General features: G+C 41.5%; 1 protein-coding gene across 6 annotated transcripts in view; it reads left to right on the forward strand.

Moving 5' to 3' along the window:
* Positions 1-25,821, forward strand: part of TENM3 (teneurin transmembrane protein 3) — a 1,407,247-nt gene that overhangs the window by 761,699 nt on the left and 619,727 nt on the right. For 4 of the 6 annotated variants that reach the window (XM_040418697.1, XM_040418698.1, XM_040418703.1 and 1 more), the window contains one exon: positions 13,222-13,326. The exons of the other annotated variants lie outside the window; for them this stretch is intronic. In XM_040418697.1, coding sequence (XP_040274631.1) covers positions 13,222-13,326 — 105 coding nt within the window. The remainder of the gene's footprint in view (positions 1-13,221; positions 13,327-25,821) is intronic. 6 annotated transcript variants of the gene reach the window in all.

Genomic DNA, 25,821 nt, shown 5'->3' on the forward strand with positions numbered 1-25,821 from the left:
TATGCACATATAGAGTTCCAGACCCCAAACTAGGTTACATCTTATAGATGTGTGCACACAGCGATCCCACCACCATTAATGAAGCCACTATCAGCTATATCATCACACTTGTGGTATTGTTTATGATGACCACCGATATTGATTTATATATGGTATTTACCACAATATCTATGGCACTCCAGACTATTTTATATATTTACACATCTATTTATTTCCAACAGTGGCTTCGGCCCTATATGTAATTATACATGCGGCCACGTATGCGCTCGCATGTGTGTTTGCATGTATTCCCCCACATACACATATTTCTCCATGCATTTATATTATTCTATTTTATTGTAGTTTTATCATATTTATCTACTATACTATCAACTCCTCACCCGTCATCTTCTATGTGTGGACTATTTTAATCTCTCCCAACGACGCATTTTAGTGCTCTTGCTCCTAGTTTTATTTGACTTGTATATGTGCACAGATTCCTACGTGCACATCTACTCCTAATCCATTTTTACACGATTACGTGTATACATTTTATATTATTCTATTTATTTTTATTCTGTACCAAAAAACCTCCACCCCTTTAAACCTGTGATTTCCTAGACTTGAAAAAGGAGTGTACCAACTCCGAAACGCGTTGTCTATCATCAATAATAGACCCCTTTATCTATCCACCGAGGTCGTGTTTTTGCGCCAGAAGGTATCAATTGGTGCACTACACCAGTGCACCATCAATCTTTTTCTGTTTGCAATATATATCATTCCTCTGGAGCTTAGGCTACTCCACCGACGAGGACTGAGAAGATACCGGCTGCACCGACCCCTTGTCCTCACGAGTGTTGTGCCTACGTATGCACAACACCAGAAGGTGAGCATAATTTTCGATGTCCTGATTTCATATATCAATATCTATAATTGAACCTACTACCCTATGAGCGCCTTCCTATCTTTTTTCGCCACTATCGATGGATTTAAAGATGAAAAACAGCATGGGTTTACTTCAGGGAGATCATGTCAGACTAATCTTATTGATTTTTTTGATTAGGTGACTAAACTAATAGATGGCGGAGGTGCACTAGACATCGCTTATCTAGACTTTAGTAAGGCTTTTGATGCTGTCCCACATAAAAGGCTTATCAATAAACTGCAGTCTTTGAGCTTGGACTCCCATATTTTTGAATGGATTAGACAGTGGCTGAGGGACAGACAACAGAGCGTTGTAGCCAATGGAGTATATTTAGACCATGGTCTTGTTACCAGTGGGGTACCTCAGGGATCTGTTCTGGGATCCATATTGTTTAATATCTTTATCAGCGAAATTTCAGAAGGCCTCGATGGTAAGGTGTGTCTTTATGCTGATGATGATACAAAGATTTGTAACAGGGATGATGTTCCTTGAGGGATACACCAAATGGAAAAGGATTTAGGAAAACTAGAGGAATGGTCAAAAATCGGGCAACTAAAAGTTAATGTTGATAAGTGCAAGATAATGCACCTGGGGGCGTAAAAACCCAAGAGCAGAATATAAAATCAGTGATACAGTTCTAACCTCAGTATCTGAGGAAAGGGATTTAGGGGTCATTATTTCAGAAGACTTAAAGGTAGGCAGACAATGTCATAGATAACTGAAAAGTTAAACCTACTTTAAAATGTAACTTTTATATAAGGCAATGATTAAAATAAATCCCACAAGACAATATATGTTTTGGATAGCTGCAGATAATTATCTAGCGGAGTACATGAATAGGGTATGCAGTCCCAAGGACAATTAAATAACACACTGAGTTATATATGACCACTCACGGTTCAAACATATGGTACTAGGAGATCTATGTTGGATCCAATTCAAGAATTCCAGTGCTCTCGCTCTCTTGTTGTTTTTCTCAGGGTGCCAATGTAGTCCTTCCACTGCAATGTTCCAAAGGGTTCAGGATGAGACAGTTGCAAAAATAAGGGAGATCTAGCCCTATGATGCTGAGGGGCCCTGCCCGAAAGTGGAGAAAACCCCCGCCTAGGTGCGGAGGTATCACCCCCTATTGGAGCGACCACACTTATCGATGACTGACCCTGGATAGCTGACCCTAAAAACTTTTACTCCCAGTCCTGGACTGCATCTTACTTATCAGGGAAGGCCAGCATTACTATCTAGTTCCATGGCTATCGGGCCAACTATTCATCATGACTATCCCCTGATGATTCTGCCACAGAATTTGTGACAGAGGAAACGCGTCGGGAGAGTGTTTGTTTTTAGGGTCAGCTATCCAGGGTCAGTCATCGATAAGTGGGGTCGCTCCAATAGGGGGTGATACCTCCACACCTAGGCGGGGGTTTTCTCCACTTTCAGGCAGGGCCCCTCAGCATCATAGGGCTAGATCTCCCTTATTTTTGCAACTGTCTCATCCTGAACCCTATGGAACATTGCAGTGGAAGGACTACATTGGCACCCTGAGAAAAAGAACAAGAGAGCGGGAGCATTGGAATTCTTGAATTGGATCCAACATAGATCTCCTAGTACCATACGTCTGAACTGTGAGTGGTCATATATAACTCAGTGTGTTATTTAATTGTCCTTGGGACTGCATACCCTATTCATGTACTTCGCTAGATAATTATCTGCAGCTATCCAAAACATATATTGTCTTGTGGGATTTATTTTAATCATTACCTTATATAAAAGTTACGTTTTAAAGTAGGTTTAACTTTTCAGTGATTTACAGATTATATACCTACCTAAATATGCATTAATATTACTGTGAACTAGACAATGTCATAGAGCATCAGGAAATGCTAGCAGAATGCTTGGGTGTATAGGGAGAGGCATTACCAGTAGAAAGAGGGAGGTGCTCATGCCGCTCTACAGAGCACTAGTGAGACCTCATTTGGAGTATTGTGCTCAGTACTGGAGACCATATCTCCAGAAGAATATTGATATTTTGGAAAGAGTTCAGAGAAGAGCTACTAAACTAGTACATGGATTGCAGGATAAAACTTACCAGGAAAGATTAAAGGACCTTAACATGTATAGCTTGGAAGAAAGACGAGACAGAGGGGATATGATAGAAACTTTTAAATACATAAAGAGAATCAACAGGGTAAAAGAGGAGAAAATATTTAAAAGAAAAAAACTGCTACAAAAGGACACAGTTTTAAATTAGAGTGGCAAAGGTTTAACCTCTTAACGACACAGGGCGTACAGGTACGCCCTGTGTATTTCCGATCACCGCCTCACGGCGGGCGGTGATCGGAACAAGGTGTCTGCTCAAATCAACCCCTGTGACCACCCCGTATCGGTTACGGTGGATTAACCCCTTCTATGCCTCTACTGCGGCATATGCCGCTACTGCGGCAACCTCTTCTATGCCGCTACTGCGCTACTGCGGCATAGAAGGGGTTTGTGTTTGAGGGAGCGCATCGAGTCCCCGCACTGCTGTTGCGGAGACTCGATGTCTCAGAAGGCAGCCCGATGCTGTGCAGAGGCTGCCCAATGCCTTGCATGACATGCCTTCTGTGGGACCTGCCTGTGGGACATGCCTTCTGTGGGACCTGCCTTCTGTGGGAGCCGAGGAGATCCAGCCTCAGGCTGGGTCTCCTAGGCAACCTGTTTGTGTACTACTCACTGTAGTACACGAACAGGCAGGGCCGCTGATAGGCCAGTACAGCTGGCCCAGTTGTACCGGGCCCGGCTGGCAGGGGGGCCCGGGCTGCCGACTCCCGAGCCATTTTAATTTTTTTGCTGTCAGTGGGCTGGCTCCAGTAACAGCAGGCAGTGTGGGGGCGGCGCTCACTCACTGACGTCACACGCCTGCTCCTCCCACTAGGCGGCGCAGGCGCGTGACGTCAGTGAGTGAGCGCTGCCGCCCGCACTTGTTACTGGAGGCTGGAGGGTGGAGGGAGGAGGCAGGAGCTGAATGTAAGGTAGTATTTTAGTAAAGAGATGAGCGCTGTGCCTGTGCTAAAATTAAAGTTACTGTCTGCAGCCTGCACGGCTGCACCGATTTATTAATGTATACTATGTGAGTGGTGGGGGGGGATCTATATGGATGACGTCATGACGGCACTGTTATAGGGAGGGCGGGGGATCCGTGGATGGCACTGTTATGGGGGGGGGGGTCTGTCATGTGGATGACACTTATGGGGGGGGGCCGGGGGGTCTGTGGATGACACTTATGGGGGGGATCTGTGGATGGCACCATTATGGAGGGGGATCTGTGGATGACTGTTATGGGGGGGATCTGTGGATGGCACTGTTATGGAGGGTATCTGTGAATGGCACTGTTATGGAGGGGTATCTGTGGATGACACATAGCATAAGATGCTATATACGGTATGTGTCATCCACAGATCCCCCTCTATAACAGTGCCATCCACAGATCCCCCCATAACAGTGCCATTAACAGATCCCCTCCATAACAGTGCCATCCACAGATCCTCTCCATAACAGTGCCATCCACAGATCCTCTCCATAACAGTGCCATCCACAGATCCCCTCCATAACAGTGCCATCCACAGATCCCCTCCATAACAGTGCCATCCACAGATCCCCTCCATAACAGTGCCATCCACAGATCCCCTCCATAACAGTGCCATCCACAGATCCCCTCCATAAAAGTGCCATTCACAGATCCCCTCCATAACAGTGCCATTCACAGATCCCCTCCATAACAGCGCCATTCACAGACGACCCCCCAGCGCCATAAATATCACTTGTAGACAAATCTGCATGTTGTTTCAAGGCGGCGTCTGGGGAGGGGCCAAGGGCGGGGCCAGGGGTGTGGCTGAAGGAGGGATCAGGGGGTGGAGCTGAAGGGGGCCCTGTCATGTATGCTGTACGGGGCCCCATGATTTCTATCAGCGGCCCTGCGAACAGGCAATGCATTACAATACAAATGCATTGTAATGCATTGCAGAGGGGATCAGACCCCCAAAAGTGAACATCAGAAATAAAGTAAATAAAATTAATAAAGTAAAAAAAGAAAAAAAAATACCCCTTTCCCTTTATTTTATAATAAAAAACTGAAAAGAAACCACACATGTTAGGTATCACCACGTCCATAATGACCGGCTCTATAAATATATCACATGATCCACCCTGTGCGATAAATACCACAAAAAAATTATATTAAACTGTGTAAAAAAAAAAGCCATTTTTGGCACCTTACATCACAAAAAGTGCAACACCAAGTGATCAAAAAGGCGTATGCCCCCCGAAATAGTACCAATATAACCGTCACCTTATCCCGCAAAAAATGAGCCCCTACCTAAGTCAGTTACTCCAAAAATAAAAAAAAACTATGCCTCAGAATATGGAGACACAAAAACTTTTTTGGTTTAAAAAATGCTGGTATTGTGTAAAACTTAAGTAAATAAAAAAAAGTATACATATTAAGTATTGCCGCGTCCTTAAGAACCTGCTCTATGAAAATATCACATGACATTACCCCTCAGGTGAACACCGTAAAAAGAATTTAAAAAAATTGTAAAAAAAGCCAAAATAGTGCCAATCAAACCGTCTTCTCATCCCGCAAAAATCATACCCTATCCAAGATAATCGCCCAAAAACTAAAAGAACTATGGCTCTCAGACTATGGAAACACTAAAACATGATTTTTTTGGTTTCAAAAATGAAATCATTGTGTAAAACTTACATAAAAAAGTAGACATATTAGGTATCACGGCATCTGTAATAACCTGCTCTATAAAAATATCACATGACCTAACCCCTCAGGTGAATAACGTAAAAAGATAAAAATAAAAACAGTGTAAAAAAAGCAATTTTTTTGTCACCTTACATCACAAAAAGTGTAATAGCAAGCGATCAAAAAGTCATACGAACCCCAAAATAGTGCCAATCAAACCGTCATCTCATCCTGAAAAAAATGAGCACCTACACAAGACAGTCGCCAAAAAATAAATAAAACTATGGCTTTCAGAATGTGGTGACACTAAAGAATCATTTTCTTTCTATAAATGCTTTGTTATGTAAAACTGAAACAAATAACCAAAAAAAGTTGTCATATTTGGTATTTTCACATCCGTGACAACCTGCTCTATAAAAATACCACTTGATCTAACCTGTCAGATGATTGTTGTAAGTAACAAAAAATAAAAACGGTGCCAAAACAGCTATTTCTTGTTACCTTGCATTACAAAAAGTGTAATATAGAGAAACCAAAAATCATATGTACCCTAAACTAGTACCAACAAAACTGCCACCCTATCCCGTAGTTTCCAAAATGGGGTCACTTTTTTGGAGTTTCTACTTTAGGGGTGCATCAGGGGGGCTTCAAATGGGACATGGTGTCAAAAAACCAGTCCAGCAAAATCTGCCTTCCAAAAACCGTATGGCATTCCTTTCCTTCTGCGCCCTGCCGTGTGACCGTACAGCAGTTTACGACCACATATGGGGTGTTTCTGTAAACTACTATTGAGTTTTGTTTGTGGCTGTTAACCCTTGCTTTGTAACTGGAAAAAATGGATTCAAATGAAAAATCTGCCAAAAAAGTGAAATTTTGAAATGTTATCTCTATTTTCCATTAATTCTTGTGGAACACCTAAAGGGTTAACAAAGTTTGTAAAATCAGTTTTGAATACCTTGAGGGGTGTAGTTTGTAAAATGGGTGGTTTCTATTATGTAAGCCTCACAAAGTGACTTCAGACCTGAACTTGTCCTGAAAAAGTGGGTTTTAGAAATTTTCTGAAAAATTTCAAGATTTGCTTCTAAACTTCTAAGCCTTGTAACGTCCCCAAAAAATAAAATTGCATTCCCAAAATGATCCAAACATGAAGTAGACATATGGGGAATGTAAATTAATAACTATTTTTGGAGGTATTACTATCTATTATAAAAGTAGAGAAATTGAAATTTGGAAATTAGCTAATTTTTCAAAGTTTTGGGTAAATTTGGTATTTGTTTAGAAATAAAAAAGAATTTTTTTGACTTCATTTTACCAGTGTCATGAAGTACAATATGTGACAAAAAAACAATTTTAGAATGGCATGGATAAGTAAAAGCATTTTAAAGTTATTCACACATAAAGTGACACTGGTCAGATTTGCAAAAAATGGACTGGTCTTTAAGGTGAAATATGACCGTGTCCTTAAGGGGTTAAAAGTAATATCAGGAAGTATCACTTTACTGAGAGAGTAGTGGATGCATGGAATAGCCTTCCTGCAGAATTGGTAGCTGTAAATACAGTGAAGGAGTTTAAGCATGCATGGGATAGGCATAAGGCCATCCTTCATATAAGATAGGGCCAGGGGCTATTCATAGTACTCAGTATATTGGGCAGACTAGATGGGCCAAATGGTTCTTATCTGCCGACACATTCTATGTTTCTATGTTTCTGATGTAGCTTATCTCTTGTTACTGTCTACAGTACTACAATGTACAGCAGCTTTACATTTCTCCCTGAGGGCTCCCTGGTAGCCACAGAGTAGCTTCAATTATCTTGTAGCTTTTATGTTCTTATCTGTAACAAACGGAAGATTAAAACATCTAAGCAAGTGTTTAAGGGCCCTCTTAAGGGTCCATTCACACGTCCGCAATTGTTTTTTCATCCGCAAAACACGGACATCAGCCATGTGCGTTCCACATTTTGTGGACCGCACATGGCCGGCACTATAATAGAAATGCCTTTTCTTGGTTGTGGAAAAGAATAGGACATCTAGGTTCTATTTTTTTGCGGGGCTGTGGAACGGAAATGCGGAGGTGGACAGCACATGGTGTGCTGTCTGCATCTTTTGCGGCCCCATTGAAAAAGAATGGGTCCACACCTGTTCTGCAAATTTACTGAAATGGATGTGGACCAATTTTGCGGACATGTGAATGGACCCTAAATGGGCCAATGTACAGGACAATGCCCGATCATTGAGCCAGACTAGAGCTGCATGTTCATGCAGCAATCATACCCTATGTATAATCCCTACTATGATAATTCATCCCCATAAAGATGTATTGCTTGTCTGCAGAAATCTCTGCTTACACAGGGCAATGTGCTTTCAGCAAACAAACATTTTAGATGCCAAATTAAAGATGCATTCCCCCGATGAACAGACTTGCTGGTTCGACAGGTTATTGGTGGTGCCTTTACATAGGAGAATCATTGAGAACAAGCATTCACCCAATAATTGTGTTGACCCTAGGCCCATGTAAAACTGCCTAAGTGTCTTTGTTTTACTGAGCCCTGTTAGCCCTGTTCAGTGGTATTTGGTCTCTTATAGTATACCATATTGTGGTGACAAATAAGTAGTTTGCATTCTCTATCCTTGATCCTGGTTATCCAATCTCAGTATTAGAGTATGGGTCAATGCACAGAAGATTGCTTTGCATAAGGACCCTGTATGGACAAATTGTCAATGGGTTACTGTTATGGACCAGTAGACATTGTATGCACCTCCTCAGAGCACCTATGCACTGCAGTATTGAATCCATCAAATTTGAGTATACAGAGGTCATATATGAACATCACACTATGATTGTGTATAATGCACATTTATAATACAGCCATGCACATGAGTGCTAAGATCTAACAATCTAATATTTTGCAAATGCAGATTTTTTTCCCTCCCATCTGAGATGAATAAATCTGAAAAAATATCAAAATATGTTAAATGGCTTACATTATTTATGTATAACATGTAGTATGTAATCTGGCAAAGATTAAATAGATTATCTATCGCGATTCGCTATAGTCAACCCTTTCCAAACCTTCATTATACTGTAGGTAAAATATTTCCATAGAATAGACATATCTCTCGTGCAGAACCTTGTATCTTATATTACACCGCTAAGGGAATAGACTTGATTGTCAAATATAGATGACCTCCAAAAGACAGAAATCTATAGCAGCTGAAAATTCTAGATGAAGAAGAAAATATATCGTCATGGAAAAGTGGTGATGCTTATCAGCAAGACTCCACTGTAGTCTGAGACTGCTGACAGTAAAACAAAGACTCCAAATCAGTGGGATTCGCAGAGATTTAATGACATCTGACAGGTCTTCAAATGTGCTGTAGTATATTACATGTGCAGTTAACTCTCTCATTTCTTGACTGCATGATTTTTCCTCATGCATTGAATGTGATCTGGATTTAGAGCAAGATTTCATTGTATCCTTATTTACTCATCAAGGAGGCAGAACCAATATTCCTAAAAGAAAAATATATAGAACGACTTATTAGTAGGAAGATACATGACGAATGTCCGGCTGAAATCACGGACTATTTATTCACTTACTCCCTATGCTTGTGATAGAAGGAATTGTTAACGGCAAGGATTAGAAAAAAAAGGTAGTCACACTTTTTATGAGACTCAAAGGTTACAATGTGAGATCGATCCTGTGGACCCCATGTAACATAAGAAATCGGCAGCATTAGAAGTGAGACGTGAAAAACAATTACAGACAGATGCTAATTTATTGAAGCTCCTTTACTATGCAACTATGTACTATACAATATGATATCACACAGAATATAAAGGTGCCTGGTAGCATTATTATTTCATAATCACAATCTCAGAGCATTGAGTTTTTTTCAAAGGGTCTATTACCCAACATGGCCACCTTCACTGCACTTCCATTGTGCTTTCGAATGGCAGATACAAGGGCATATTCCTGTTGACTGTTAGGCCCCTTTCACACGGGCGAGTTTTCTGCGCGGGTGCAATGCGTGAGGTGAACGCATTGCACCCGCACTGAATCTGGACCCATTCATTTCTGTGGAGCTGTGCACATGAGCGGTGATTTTCACACATCACTTGTGCGTTGCGTGAAAATCGCAGCAAGCTCTATTTTGTGCGTTTTTCACGCAACGCAGGCCCCATAGAAGTAATTGGGGCTGCGTGGAAATCGCAAGCATTCGCAAGCAAGTGCGGATGCGGTGCGTTTTTCATGCACGGTTGCTAGGAGACGATCGGGATGGGGACCCAATCTTTATTATTTTCCCTTATAACATGGTTATAAGGGAAAATAATAGCATTCTGAATACAGAATGCATAGTACAATAGGGCTTGAGGGGTTAAAAAAAAATAAAAAATTTTTTAACTCATCTTAATCCACTTGTTCGCACAGCCGGCATCTCTTCTGTCTTGTTCTGTGAGGAATAGGACCTTTGATGACGTCACTACGCTCATCACATGGTCCGTCACATGATCTTTTACCATGGTGATGGATCATAAGGTGAGTTTAATAATTTTTTTATTTTTTTTAACCCCTCAAGCCCTATTGTACTATGCATTTTGTATTCAGAATGCTATTATTTTCCCTTATAACCATGTTATAAGGGAAAATAATAAAGATCGGGTCCCCACCCCGATCGTCTCCTAGCAACCGTGCGTGAAAATCGCACCGTATCCGCACTTGCTTGCGGATGCTTGCGATTTCCACGCAGTCCCATTCACTTCTATGGGGCCTGCGTTGCGTGAAAAACGCACAAAATAGAGCTTGCTGCGATTTTCACGCAACACACAAGTGATGCGTGAAAATCACCGCTCATGTGCACAGCCCCATAGAAATGAATGGGTCCGGATTCAGTGCGGGTGCAATGCATTCAACTCACGCATTGCACCCGCGTGGAAAACTCGCCCGTGTGAAAGGGGCCTTAATCATACATTCATACAGATTAGTCTGGAAAATGTCAAAATATAATGATACTTTCAGTCTGTCTTCAATGTGTGCAAGTTTTAAGCCATCTTTATAAAGAAGCATGCTCCAACCTGAAAGCCATGCCTCTTCTAGTAATCAATACCATTTCTATTAAGCACATTGGTGAGCTTTTGGCTCACCTAGGGAAAGTGTAAAAATGAGCTGAACAGCGACAAGAGGTATAAGAGTTGGAAAGACATCACTGCTAAGAGTGGTATACTATATGTTGGCACTATGTAAAAATTACTTTAACAGTTTTGTCAAAAACAATATTTTAATGCATAGCAAAATTTAAGTAATTATTCCTACATAGAGAAAAAAGTATGGAACATCTACATGCATTCTCAGCATAATTTATAAAATGTACATGAGTAACTATGTATACTTTCTGATCACAATGCATAATCCCACTTACCACATCAAGGTGGTCTCTTTTCAGTGGGTCCCTCCTCCTAACTTTGGAGCGTGGCCACATGGTGACCACCAGCACCGCAACACCATCCCTGCAGTCAGCGCAGTCCGACAACACCCCTGCTGTCAGGCTAAGCCTCCCATGGCACTTGACCACATACTGAACCACAGTGTTGTTCAGCTGCTGGATTGTGCTGCCTGCAAGTGTGGTGTCGCGGCACTAATAGCTGCCATGTAGCGCTATGCCAGTTAAGAGTAGGGACCTGCTCAAAAGAGGTCACCTTGAAGTTGTGAGTGGGCTTCTGCATTTTGAACAACAAGTATACTAAGTACCTCATGTACAGTTTATAAATTATGCTGAGAAGCAATAGATCAATTCATAGCATGTAGATGTGTGAGTCATATGTTTTTCTTTATGTCAAAATTTAGGTAAGTGTGCATACATGCCTTCCTTTCCTACTAAAAGTAAATGTGCTCTATGTTAAAGGACACTACCATCAAAATGTTTACTTACCTATTAACAGTCTGTTTTGAATATTTCATGTATTTTTTTTTCATAAACATGGGTGAATAGTTTTCTGGACATGATTTTTTGAAGTCACGCCATGCATTCTACTTCCTGTCCTGGCTTTTTAACTTCCCCCTTTGTTTGGACTTTTAGAACAGCAAACAGACCCTCTTGGCTTTCTCAATCAGACCAGAGAGGGCAGGGAGATGTGTGACTCAATCAGAGAAAAACACATTACACTGATAAGTACAATACTGTTCTATGGGCATCTTTGTCTAGGCCAATTGATACGACAATAGAGCTGTCATATCTGTTATCCTAATTCTACTTATCTGCTATTATTCTAATAGATAGCTTCCCTTCACAACAGTAGTAAATTGAAAATGGGTTACTTATCTCTATAAGAGTTTTATTTCTCTGTTCTGAGTGCAACAGGAGTTTTGTATTTCATGTTCAATGGTATAACACTGCTGAAATGAAAAGGAAAAACAGCCAAACATTCGAAAGAATTGATTTCTATGAATATTGAATTAAGAATAAATACCCCTCTCTGATGGAACTGTCCCTTTAACCTTTTTGATCTCTGTAATGCCCTCTATATTATCATATAAAACAATAGACATCCCTGGGACTTATATGTGAGTTTGTCCTTGGAAGAGGCTGATTAGAAATTAGCTAAATAAACACAATATCACCATAGATATAGTGTAGATAATAATGTGTCATACCCAGGCTCCAATCCAAATTTAAAGTGATTTCTGTCTGATATATCATGGCAGCCGTCTGCTCTTAAGAATAGAAAATTAGAAAAGAAAATGAATAAATAAATGTACGTATATAACTCATACACACATATGTTTTATTTCTATGCAATATAGCAAAGACATTCACTGGCAAAGAAAACACCTGCTGTTCCCATATGTCTGCAGTGTGTCATCATAGAACTAGTAAACTGCTGCCGAGTCTTACTTTGCAGCTACCCTGGTACTCAAGTGCCGCCTGTACACTCCTTCCATAGGGAATTATAGTTTCTTACAGGTTTCACCATCCACCTCATACTTAGTTTGTTCAGGACCCTGGATATGTGAGGGTTAATTTTTATACAGATAAAGGGGAATCTAGAAGACATTGATTGGGTAGGTCACAGGCGGTTTATGTAATAGGAAAGAGACATCTAGTCTCCAGAGTGGATGTAGAGCTGGCATCAGTTGTGCAAGCAACTGTTTGCTGCCCGCCTTGCTATGCCAAGTGAAAGTCGTGGACTAGCAGCAGCTGCCAGCTGCTATAAGAAATTTTAGTGAAAGGCAAAATATCCATAGAATAGAACGTGTAGAAGTGCAAAAAGATACGTCTTACATTTGCTTTCCAGTAACTGACTTGTGACTAAGAATAAAAGGCAACTCCATTTTTAAACCTCTTGTGCATAATACTTGATCTATGAGCATGAAACCTGATTGATCACCCATGTATTAGTTTGACAATGACTTCCTCCACTAAAGCAGGATAGTTTTGTGGTCAATGAAAATCAAAGTTGTTTATTCATAATCACATTGAATGTTTGATTGATGTACTCATGTGAAATGTGTATAAGGTGGAGTTTCTCATTTACCGCATTGCAACGTTACCCTAAGGAGGGCTGATCATGTCCATTTGTCTGACTGGCAGAACACCTCAAGATAACAAAATGGAATGATATGGCTCAAAGTGACCTGGATACTCAGACTGGTTACAGAACGAGAAGATCAGTGAAATGTACAGCAGTAACACAAGGTAATCTTATATTGCACAATTCTTGTAGTGTCACATCAAAAAGAAAAAGAACATTCCTTCTCTGTCTAAAGTATATGATAATGTCTCAATGCTGCATTTAAACCTGACACCTGGAGCAAGTTAAAGCAGGTCTAGATGTAAATATATTTGAAATGTAATGATGTTAACATGGACTTTTCTGGTTCCCCAAAAATACCAAACAAGCTCAAAATTTTGCACTTAACTTGAATGGATGGATGTCAGAGTATTAGTTTGACTATGGATGGAGCATGTGGTCTGAGTCTCAGTTTGACTATGGCTGGTACAACGTGATCAGGAACTCAGTTTGACTGTGAATGGAGCGATATGGGCAGAGCTTTATTTTGACTATGACTGGAACAAAATGGTAAGGGCCTTAGTTTGACTATAAGATGGAGTGATGTGGTCAGAATCATAGTTTGACTTTGGCTGGAGTGATGTGGTCAGGGCCTCAGTTTGACTATGGAACAAGTAATGGGGTTCGGGCCTGAGGTTGACAATGGCTGGAGCTATGTAGTCAGGGTTTCAGTTTGACTATAGATGGAGTGATGTGGTCAGGGCCTCAGTTTGACTATGGAGAGAGTGATGGGGTCCGAGCCTTAGGCTGATTATGGCTGGAGTAATGTGGTCAGAGCTTCAGTTTGACTATGAGTTGAGTGATGTGGTCAGGGCCACAGTTGGCATAGATTTTTGAGTGCTCATTAATATGTCCAGATTTACTTATTAACTATTCAAAAATATATGAAGTTACCTCCAAAGTGACATTAAACCCATATATTTTAAATTAATGTCTGCCTTTTCACACCATTTCCCCCCTAAATGTAAATAGATTCAAACTTCATTTGCAGTCTTGATATATCTTTACAGCTGCCAGAGCTCCATTTTTCTGATACAGGGCACAAAGAATTAAATGTTAGAATTCTGGCTGCCTGCGACTATCAATAGGGGGGAGCTTAGGAGCTTACTGCTTACTGTGCAGTAAATGGATGTAGACAGCTAGGAGTATTCCCATTTGGACAGCCTATGCCATAAATATCCAATAGGTACAGGTTCCACCTCTGGATAATGCAATCTGAATCTCAAGAATGAGTCCCCATCTAATGGCTGCTGTGCATGCAGGGCTTTGTCCATTCACTTCTGTGGAAGTTCTGAAATAGTTGAGCACACTCAGCTATTTTCAGAACTCTTTTAGAAATAAATGGAGAGAGCTGAAAATGCTCAGCCACCTCTCTATTTCCATTTGTGGCCACAAGATGGGTCCCTGTTTTTGACACAAGTATGGGTCCCAGAGGTGGGACAAGCACCTATCGGACATTTGCGGCATGTCCAGTGGATATTCCATAAATGTTCAGACTCTATGCTAGGGATTTAGTGCCTTGTATCCAGAAATTAGAGCCCAGACCACTATTAACTATACACTTTAAAATTAATTTTTTTTTTATCAACACAGAATTTTGGGTCTAAAAGCAGCATGTCCAAGTCATTCATTCTCTAATGGCATGAGGACCTCAGAAGTAATTTCTGTAACAATTCTCAGACATCAACATTTTATTTGCCCTCAAAATGTTGAATGAATTGAAATCTTGACTGTATTTTTCTTCTTGACTGGGAGGACCTCAACTAGCTTTACCTACATAAAAGTCTGCAATCTTAGCTGTACTAGAAAAACAAATGTAGAACATCTTAAAGATGTCCTCAGAGATGAACCTCTGGTCCACTGAACGCAACTGAATAGAGGGGTGAAGTACTAAGTGCACAAATTCAGTAAGTGACCACTTTTAAGCAATGGACTACATTTCTCTTTCTTTCTGTCATCTTCTATTCACAAGCAATTTCTTTCACTTATATTTCATGATTCTTACAGAGCAACCTGAGCAGAAATATAAGCAATTTCTCTGTGTTGGCATTAAATGTTCACAATTCCTTGGTGAATCTTACAAGTACAGTAGGTTGTGTTAAGTAGATTTCTGTCTCTTTCTCTCCACATCTATTTGTGTGTTTTTCGGTCACACAAGTTCCATTTTAAGTTAATGTTGTTTTGCTTTGCTGCCTTTCTGCTGTGTGGGCTCAATAACTCATGAAGTTTTCCCTCCTACATTAAAACACAGAATAATTGAAGCATGCACCAAAATCTTTTCTACTTTCTTGCAGAAGGTTCTACATCAGTCGCCTATAATTTTAATGGTGTTGTTAAAAGAAGGAGAAAAAAAAAGACAGAGTGACACAGATTGCAGGGCATAAACCGAAAGATGAAGCAGGTGGTCAGTCAGCGACAGATACATTGCCACACAAAATCATCACACAAAAAAACATAAAGAAGAAGCTTCTTACCCAAACATGCTGAGCGTCTGCCACTCATTCACAGGAGTGCTCGCTAAATACATTAGACGCCTCTATAAATTTCTTTTATCAGTGCTACGACCTGAGCTATTTTAGCTTTATTTCCAGTCAGACGTGTGGTGGAAGCGAAAAATGAAATGTCTGCGGCCTTTTTAAATGTAGTGAACCTGTCAAGATTGTGCACTGGAAAGTGATATAATAATATCGCTAGGTGAAGTCAGGTGTAGAAAGTCAGAAATTTCTGCATTAAAAAAGAAAATGTTGTGGTAAGTGGTCTGGTCTAGACAGCAGCATGCAGATACAAGATGAAACTGGTTACAAAAGCAATTAAACCTTAATGGAAGAATGGCTGATTTTTTATTTATTTTTTAGTAATTTAGTAATTTCTCTCCTACACACTACTAAAATTATTAATTCCATTTTGTGACCTAGGTTACAAGAGTTTTCCATGAGTAAAGTGCTAATCACCCATTCTCAAGGAAGCCTATTGGCAGCTCAGTCACCTTCAAGTGAATTGGCCTGGGCTGCAATACCAAGCACAACCACTAAACAATGTATGGCACTGTGATTGGTATGCTGTAAGGAGGCTATAGCGCTCACCATTGATTGGTGGGGTGCCGAGTATTGGACTTCCACATCAGATATTGATGACTTATCCTGATCATCTATATTGTAGTCCCTGAAAACCACTTTTAGATATCTGATACTGTAGAAGATGGATGGAGAGATAGATGGTTTTGTTTTTCTGATGAACTGAAAGGAGGAATAGGAGGCTAATATTTTGGTAGTTTTCATTCAGTTTACATTAGTCTAATAGAAGGTTACCCAGTGGTACCTATCAATCTGTGGTGCTGCACCAGACTTTGGTTATACAGTATAGGTATGCCCAGTCGCAGATGACTCAGTGAGTTAATGTCCTATGTATGGGTTAAGTGTCAATACTTGGTGATCCAATAGCTTAGTGATCATATCTGGTAATCCATTGGTATAAAGGTGGGTTGTCTCATGAATACCTCTTTTATAAATGAAGCCAACTCTGAAATCAGTTGAGCTGTGAATTTGTTTCAGAAAACCAAATCAGTTGTTATTGCCATGAGAAACTGCAGCCAAATGAAAGGTGTCCATAATAGTGAAACATTGGTATTGCTGAGATTCACAATGGTCCAATTATGAAATAAAACTGCGCAAAAATATCACCTTATTTAGGACTTTTCTGCAAGTTCAGAATATTTTAACTGATTTACTGCCAGAGAAACCATGTCTAAAGCTACGTATCCGTAACACAGACCCTAGCAATATGCAGATCCTTTTGTATTGAAAGACCCTTCTATTAACTTTCAGATGGGCTGTATGTCTATATTCCATGTATGTCCATATTCCATATCTGTATTCTCCATGCAAGGCAAGGTGCCCTAATGTGTGGATCTCTGTTTTAGACTCCATTGAATAAGAATAAGAATGCAGTCCATTGAATAAGAATGTTCAATATTTCTAGACTCAAGCAGTGATGAGTGGCAGGGGCAATATTCGAATTTGCGATATTTCAAGAATATTTGAGCAAATATTTGTCATATATTCGCGAATTCGTGATCTCCAGTCATTATTTTCTTGATTGCGAAAATCAGCAATCGGAAAATTTGCGATACAAAAATTTGCGATCAACACTACTCCTAAAGTCAAAGATATTGCAGCCTTATCATTGGCCCACAAGAAAGAAGCAGTGTGGGATCATGGGTACTGATGAAAGAAAATCTAGAATATTCGCAATTACGAAGATATTTGCAAATTCTCAAAGTGCTAATATTCGCAATAAAAATTTGAGATTAGAATATTCACGATCAACACTAGACTCAAGATCTCTAAGGGACATTTATAGCAAGAATGAAGATCAGCACCACCAACCAACCATGTACAAAAGGGCAGAACAGAAGGACTGGGCAAGCATGTCCACTGGCACTACTGTAGGTGGATGTCCAGAGAGGGAATCAAAATAACACCAGGGGAAGCTTTAACAGGTACTGTATGTAGCAGCAATTTCTAGGCAATGGAGAAGAAGAGAAGTGCAGAAATACTTAAAGTACTGCGTATCTACTGGAGAACATTTTTTACGTCCTTATGCTTTCATTGAAGCTAGTCTTTGATTAAAGGTTCCTCACGGATAACAACATCCTAGAGAAAAGTGGAATAATCAGTGCAAGCAATAACTCAGAGATGTCAATGTGGAGAATTCATTGTTCTGTTTAAGGTTATAATTTTACTTTACCCTTTGTACTAAATAAACTCTGCAAAAACAAAACTCAACAAGAAATATAACACATTGCCATTAGCCATACTCATGTTGCCATTTATTTTTGATGGCAAGAATAGTTAATTCTGTATTCTTACTCTATAAAGAATATTCAGAATCCTGCTGGACCACTGTAAATCAGTGGGATTTGTCAGAACTCATCGGTATCCATTTCAAAACGGATACAACCAAGTAGTCATAGCTCTTTTATAGGTTTCTTTGAAACAGTGGGTCTTGCAAAGTCACCCTAATTACACAAAACTCCTCTGTAATATACCGTACTACACATTCTGCTGCATCACTTTCTGGGAACCCATCCCGTTACTCCCCTCTTCTGAAAATCTAGCTTCCGTTGACTTCATGTGTTTTATCAGATTTCCAGTAAATCATCTAAACTGAATGGAAGTCTTCCAGTTCTCCCCTCAGATGTTGGAGAAGAGAAGGACCATCCAGCTGGAACATATCTAATCCTTTTGTTCCTACAATAGACAAGCCACCACCAGATGGGTCCGGCAGCAACTTTCTCCCCTCTTGTTACCTGTTGGGAACACATGCACACTAACATTAATGTGTGCATGTTTATTGGGAGGTTGAGAAGGATTGCTGCCAGCTCAAGTTTTCAACCAACATCTATCTAATGTGCATGGCCATCCTAAGATACCAAAGAACATGTCTAAATTCTGGATGTGCTTTCTTAAAGACTCCATATTTCTTGCCATTTTTTAATATACATTGTTTATTTATCCACGGAAGTTTATTAAGCCCTGTTTTCCTGGCTTCAAAATGTCAGGGATTGCCTCTTTTTGGGCTTATCTGCACAATCATTTTTCAGCATTTTGCATTTTTATACCATTCACTTCAGATTGGAAAAGTGGTTTGGAGAGTGGATTTGGATAGCCATAAAGGATAGAAAATCTCACAATTTTACCCCAGTAATGAGGTGACATAGAAAGTGGAGTAACATCTCTAGACAGATTCACTACATTTATCAAACATTGAGCAAAATTTGATAAATTTGTCTCAAATTACAGCAACACAGACTCCTGCAAAAGTGATTGTACACGTTTCCCTCATGATAATTCTCCCTCGATATATATATATATATTATTTTGCAAAATTGCTGTGGAGTTTCTGTATTCCTTAATGGAGTCATCACATCTTGCCATTTTCATGTCAAGATGGGACAAAGCACAGGCACCAGGTGGCCAGGCTTATGGAAACAGGTGGACGGGCCATTGCTCTACTGTTTCCATAAATTCAATTGTAGTAAATGGGAGCTACACAAACAGTGTAGCAGAACACGCTAGGCTGCATTCGTAGCTCCAGGAGTTATGGAAACAGTGGAGCACTGGACCACTCAGCTGTTTCTAAAGGCCCATCCATTTTCGTTTCTATAAAATGTGAGGTATATAAATTACATTGGTATTACAGCAGTCCTAAATACCTCTGTGGAAGCCCAATAATGGTTTTGTATGAAAAAGAGACAAAATATGATTGTATGCACGAGACCAAAGGCTGGTTTCAGACAGCTGCATTACTAGCACTATCACACTTTAGTGTCACTATTAAGGCCAAGATATCTAAACCTCCCCCAGTTCTAATAAACCTACACTTATTTAGATCATTAAAGCATTTTAAGAAGATCTAAGTTTGGTTTAGTAAAACCACAGGAGGTGTTAGGTTTGATTGCGGCCATGCTATGGGATGCTAAAACGTGGCCACATTGCAGCTCTCTGAAACTGGCATTATTCCTAAAAATTCTGTATTAATTTGAAAATCTTCACAACTCTAATTAAATTACACAATCAAATCTCATTTCATTTTATTAGATTTGAGTTGCATAGCATTGTGTAATTAAAACAGCTAAACAGAGGTTAATATATTATCATCATCTGTTAATATCCTCTTTTAAAATGAAGTCTTAGTCACAAAGAATCATGGTTCAAAAGAACACTTGTATTAGTTTTCACATAAAAAATGAATATTCTGGGTCTGACTGCTCTACAGGGCCGTGGAACTCGAAATAATGTTTTGCTATATTTTCCTTGTACTAAACAACCCCATAATAAACATGGTACATAATAGTAAGGCTAGGTTCACACCTGTGATGGAGGTTCTGCCAGGAGCCTCTGTCACAGATTCCTGGATGAAGGAAGGATAAAATAAGAAAGGATGAACTATCGTAGCATGCAGAGGTATTATGTCTGGCACATTTCTGGTATTTATGCCGTAGACCTGAGAGACCACCCTTTCCACCGATAAATAATTGGTCACAAGAAAGTCCAGATATTGGTTCACACCTCTCAGTTTCTTCCATACATTGCAAGCAGGGGTGCACCATCAATGAGGCGAGGTGAGGCGATTTCCTCAGGCAGCACCAGGTAGGGGCAAGAGTGGGGCAGCAGAAGGGGGATTATCTGTTTTTGCAGAATAGTATAGGGAAGCACAGTGGGCATAGTATGTGGCGCTGTATTAGGCCTCATGCACACGACCGTTGTTCAGTTTTCCGTGATTTTCTGCGGACCCATTTACTTTCAATGGGTCCATTGAAAACTCTGAAAATGCACCGTTGTTCATCCGCGGCCGTGATCCGTGTTTCCTGTCCGTCAAAAAAATATGACCTGTCCTATTTTTTTGACGGACAACGGTTCACGGACCCATTTAAGTCAATGGGTTCATGAAAAAACACGGATGCACACAAGATTGGCATCCGCGTCCGTGGTCCGTGGCCGTAGGCTACTTTCACACAGAAGGATCCGCAGATCCGTCTGCATAAAAGCTTTTTCAGAGCTGAGTTTTCACTTTGTGAAAACTCAGATCCGACAGTATATTCTAACACAGAGGCGTTCCCATAGTGATGGGGACGCTTCAAGTTAGAAAATACTACGAACTGTGTACATGACTGCCCCCTGCTGCCTGGCAGCACCCGATCTCTTACAGGGGGCTGTGATCCGCACAATTAACCTCTCAGGTGCCACACCTGAGGGGTTAATTGTGCGTATCATAGCCCCCTGTAAGAGACCAGGTGCTGCCAGGCAGGAGGGGGTAGACCCCCCTCCCCTGTATTTAACTCATTGGTGGCCAGTGCGACCCCCCTCCCTCCCTCCCCAGTATTATATTCATTGGTGGCCAGAGCGGCCTCCCCTCTCCCCCCTCCCTAATTAAAATCACCCCCCCATCATTGGTGGCCAGTGCGGCCTCCCCTCTCCCCCCCTCTAATTAAAATCACCCCCCCATCATTGGTGGCCAGTGCGGCCTCCCCTCTCCCCCCCTCCCTAATTAAAATCACCCCCCCATCATTGGTGGCCAGTGCGGCCTCCCCTCTCCCCCCCTAATTAAAATCACCTTCCCCCATCATTGGTGGCAGCGGAGAGTTCCGATCGGATTCCCAGTTTAATCGCTGGGGCTCCGATCGGTAACCATGGCAACCAGGACGCTACTGCAGTCCTGGTTGCCATGGTTACTTAGCAATTTTTTTAAGCATTATACTTATCTGCGATGTCTGTGACCGGCCGGGCTCTCCTCCTACTGGTAAGTGACAGGTCTGTGCTATAGTCAATGCGCCGCACAGACCTTTCACTTACCAGTACAAGGAGCGCCCGGCCGGTCACAGACAGCGAAGGTAAGTATAATGCTTCTAAAATTGCTAAGTAACCATGGCAACCAGGACTGCAGTAGCGTCCTGGTTGCCATGGTTACCGATCGGAGGCCCAGCGATTAAACTGGACTCCGATCGGAACTCTCCGCTACCACCAATGATGGGGGAAGGTGATTTTAATTAGGGGGGGGGAGAGGGGAGGCCACACTGGCCACCAATGATGGGGGGGTGATTTTAATTAGGGAGGGGGGGAGAGTGGAGGCCGCACTGGCCACCAATGATAGGGGAAGGTGATTTTAATTAGGGGGGGGAGAGGGGAGGCCGCACTGGCCACCAATGAGTTAAATACAGGGGAGGGGGGTCTTCCCCCTCCTGCCTGGCAGCACCCGATCTCTTACAGGGAGCTATGATACGCACAATTAACTCCTCAGGTGCGGCACCAGAGGGGTTAATTGTGCGGATCACAGCCCCCTGTAAGAGATCTGGTGCTGCCAGGCAGCAGGGGGCAGTCATGTACAAAGTTCTTAGTATATTCTAACTTGAAGCGTCCCCATCACTATGGGAACGCCTCTGTGTTAGAATATACTGTCGGATATGAGTTTTCACGATCTAACTACAATCCGATGGTATATTCTAACATAGAGGCGTTCCCTATGGTATATTAACTCCTGACTTTACATTGAAAGTCAATGGGGGACGGATCCATTTGCAATTGCACCATATTGTGTCAACGTCAAACGGATCCGTCCCCATTGACTTGCAGGACGGATCCTTTTGGCTCCGCACGGCCAGGCGGACACCAAAATGACTTTTTTTTCATGTCCGTGGATCCTCCAAAAATCAAGGAAGACCCACAGAAGAAAAAACGGTCACGGATCACTGAACAACGGAAATCCGTTTTGCGGACCGCAAAAAAAAACGTCCGTGTGCATGAGGCCTTACTCTGTATGTTTTGTAGCTCTGTATATAATGTTTTCCAAGTATGTCTTTAACAGTAGGGCTGGAGTGAAGGGGTTAGGTTAAGAAATTGGCATTGGGGGGTTAGGGCGCCATTTCAGTTTTTGCCTCAGGCAGTAGAAAAGCTAGGTGCACCCCTGATTGCAAGACTCTGTAGTTCCTAACCATGGCTTCTATAAAGTGAAAACCATTATGAATGTCATTGTGTAGCAGATATAGGGATCATCTTTGGCTTCCCCCAACAGGACCAGGCAGAAGACATGTCTATCGAATGCAGCATTAGTAGACGTTAGGTTTGCTCCTGCTGTATTTATACATGAAGGATACTAATTGTATCTATGAATAATTGATTTTGTCTTGGAAATACTCGGTAACAATTTTGTTGTGACATAATCCCATCATCTGCTTTAGATCCTAAATGTAAATTTGCTTATTGCGTGTACTATAAATAAGAATGTATTAGCTATTAGGAGAAATCAGATACCTGTCAGTGTTTCACTCTAAACATTGTTGACAAAGAAGGGATTATTCCCTTAATCGGAATCTGTCATGAGAAAATTTACTGTTAAACCAGACACGATGCCTTGTAGGGCTAGATTCGCTGAATGTAATGATACCTTTCACTTAATAATCTGCTGCTTCATGTTAATTCATCTGCAAATGAGCAGTTAAGTGCACCAAGGGTGGGTCCAAGCCACTCTGTGCACCCTTGCTCCTCCTCCTTCCTCTGCCAACCCCCCATCTCCTTCTTTATTAAGAGGGATAGGAGAAGGAACCTCACCCTGTCAAACAAGATGGAGGGGCTGGCTGAGGAAGCAGGAGGAGCAAGGTGTCACGGCCTTTGGTTTGCGCTGTGACACTGTTGCCACACTTGCGGTTGCCCGCGGCAACATGTTGCTGTGAGAGCATGCGGTGGCAGTGTCTTGGCCTTCTGGGTGATTGCCGTGACATGGTTGCCACGCATGCTGTTGCCGGTGGTAACATGTGGTTTAGTATGCTTGTGTGTGCACTTCCCCTTTAAGTTGTAGCCTTCCCTTGTCTGGTGTTGGAAGGGTTAACTCCCTTCCTAGTGTTTTGTGAATACTGGGTTTTTGTGTGTGTGGGTGTGGCTGCTTGGGCTATTTAGTCTCTGCTGTATGCGTGTAGCCCAGTGTTCCTCCAGCCTTGGTCTATGCTGGTGGTTATCTGTTCCATCTGTCCAGTGAGGGCCACCCTTGTGGTCATCAATGTTATCACGGTGTCTCCTTCCCTTCCTGTCCCTTTGTTTATGGAGTGGGTTTTGTTCAGGGTGTTGGTCTATTTTTGGTGTTACATATATGGTAGTGTTTGGTGTCCAGCATGTTTTTTAGACATTCCCCTGTTTCACATTTATTGCAGCTATGAGTGTCCTGGGTCCCTGTGTGGTTTGTGGTGTGTGCTGTGTCCTTTGATGTTGGTGTGGACACTAGCACTTGTGCACGGGTTCCAGTCAGTGTGTTGCTGGTTTCACTTACCTGCCATCTCCATAGCTGTATGTGTTCCCTTCTCCTTGCAGCCTGGCCTCAGATAGAGACTCCTATTCCTCCATTACTGGGATTAACAGGTTGTCTCTCCCCTGCTCCTAAGTGAGGGATTACCAGGGCGACTTAGGGTCTTTAGGTATCCTGAGTATGAGTCGTCCTACCATCGGGGTCCGCTCATACGGTGAGGAGTCAGGGAGAGGATTAGTTGTTGTAGGAGGTGACCTGCTCCCTTATCACTCCTTTTGGCCAGGCTGATCCCCTTTACCCTCTGACACCGCACGGTGGGGGGTTTCCCCCACTCCCCGCCGTGACACAAGGGTGCACAGAGTGGCTTGGACCCACCCTTGGTGCACTTAACTGCTCATTTGCATATGAATTGAAAGTACTTTTTCTTTATAATTTAGCAATGGTTCACTAAGTGAAAGATATTATTACATTTAGCTGATCTAGCCCTACCTGGCATTGCGCCTTGTTTAACAGTGAATGTTCTGCTGAGAGACTCCCGTTAATTAATGTATTGTTTCAGCTTTTAAAAGGTGTCATTGGCTAGAAAGTACCTGACTACAAACTAAGGGTTAAACTTCCCTTTCTGCACTGTCGTATTATATCTGGTAAAATGACACTAATGGAAGGTAGAAGCGATGATTTATCAAAACTGATATAAAGTAGAACTGGATCACAGCAACCAATCAGATTCCACCTTTCATTTTCAAAAGGATCTCTGAAAAATGAAAGGTTGCATCTGATTGGTTGCTATGGGCAACTAAGCCAGTTTTTTCTTCACACCAGCTTTGATAAATCCTCCCTATGTTTTCAGTGTTTGGGGCTTTGTCCTTTCGGTAGAGTCATCAGGCAATTTGTGTGTACGACATGGGATTATCCTGGGGGAGTTCTTCAGTAAGTTGTGATTGAACGAGGCTTTCTAGGCTGCTTCTTCAGAATTGGCACCATCACACTTTGATGAATGACCCAGGGTGGTGTAACAAATGTCTGGCGTTATTAGCAGCGCAGGATATCGGTTTGTTACGCCGTGCTTGGTGTATGTGCCCGCATGCATGTGACTGTGTGCGTGCTTTGACATCCAACTTTAGTGAATATTGGAAGCGGGAACGGTACAAATCTCTGCAAAGAGATGCATGTCAGTGTTAATGTGAGATGACTTTTCTAGTTTAATGCTTCACCTCAGAAGAGATGCCAAGACGTGACAAAATGTGCCAATGTGCTTGGCCTCTTCGTGACTGAATTTAAGCAATAAATTCTCTGTAATGTTTCGGCGGTGGAAATATAATACATCATTATCATTTAGGAGAGTAATCAGAGTCCCGAGTTTTAGGATTGGGCTGATTCTGGCATAGATCACCATATAAATATACTACTTGTTGATCTCAGTCAGAAATGACTGATTCAGGTTTATAACTCGTGAGAGAGGAAAAAGCCCAAAGGGATTCCCTACATCACTCTTCTATTATACATGGTAATCATGTAAAGACTTCCTGCTAAAGTATGTGGAATGGCTTTTTTCCCCTCCCTTAGAAAACATAATGAAATTGTGCATAATTAAAACTACAGGAACAGCAGCAGTGACATTAGATTTGAAAGGTTTTGTCCCCCAGCACTAATAACGAAACACCCAGGAACATGTGGTCGGATGAATTTTGCATGTAGTTAATAATTATCTTATTACAATTCACCTCTATTTGCCCTCAGACAGTTTTTACCTGCAGTAGGTTAGGTAGTATTGTCACCAATAGGTGGCAAACAGTTGAAGGAAGTGACTCGCTAGAGACTCAGGC

The sequence above is a fragment of the Bufo bufo genome, chromosome 2 (assembly GCF_905171765.1).
Source record: "Bufo bufo chromosome 2, aBufBuf1.1, whole genome shotgun sequence".
In the NCBI taxonomy this organism is placed as follows: Eukaryota; Metazoa; Chordata; class Amphibia; order Anura; family Bufonidae; genus Bufo; species Bufo bufo.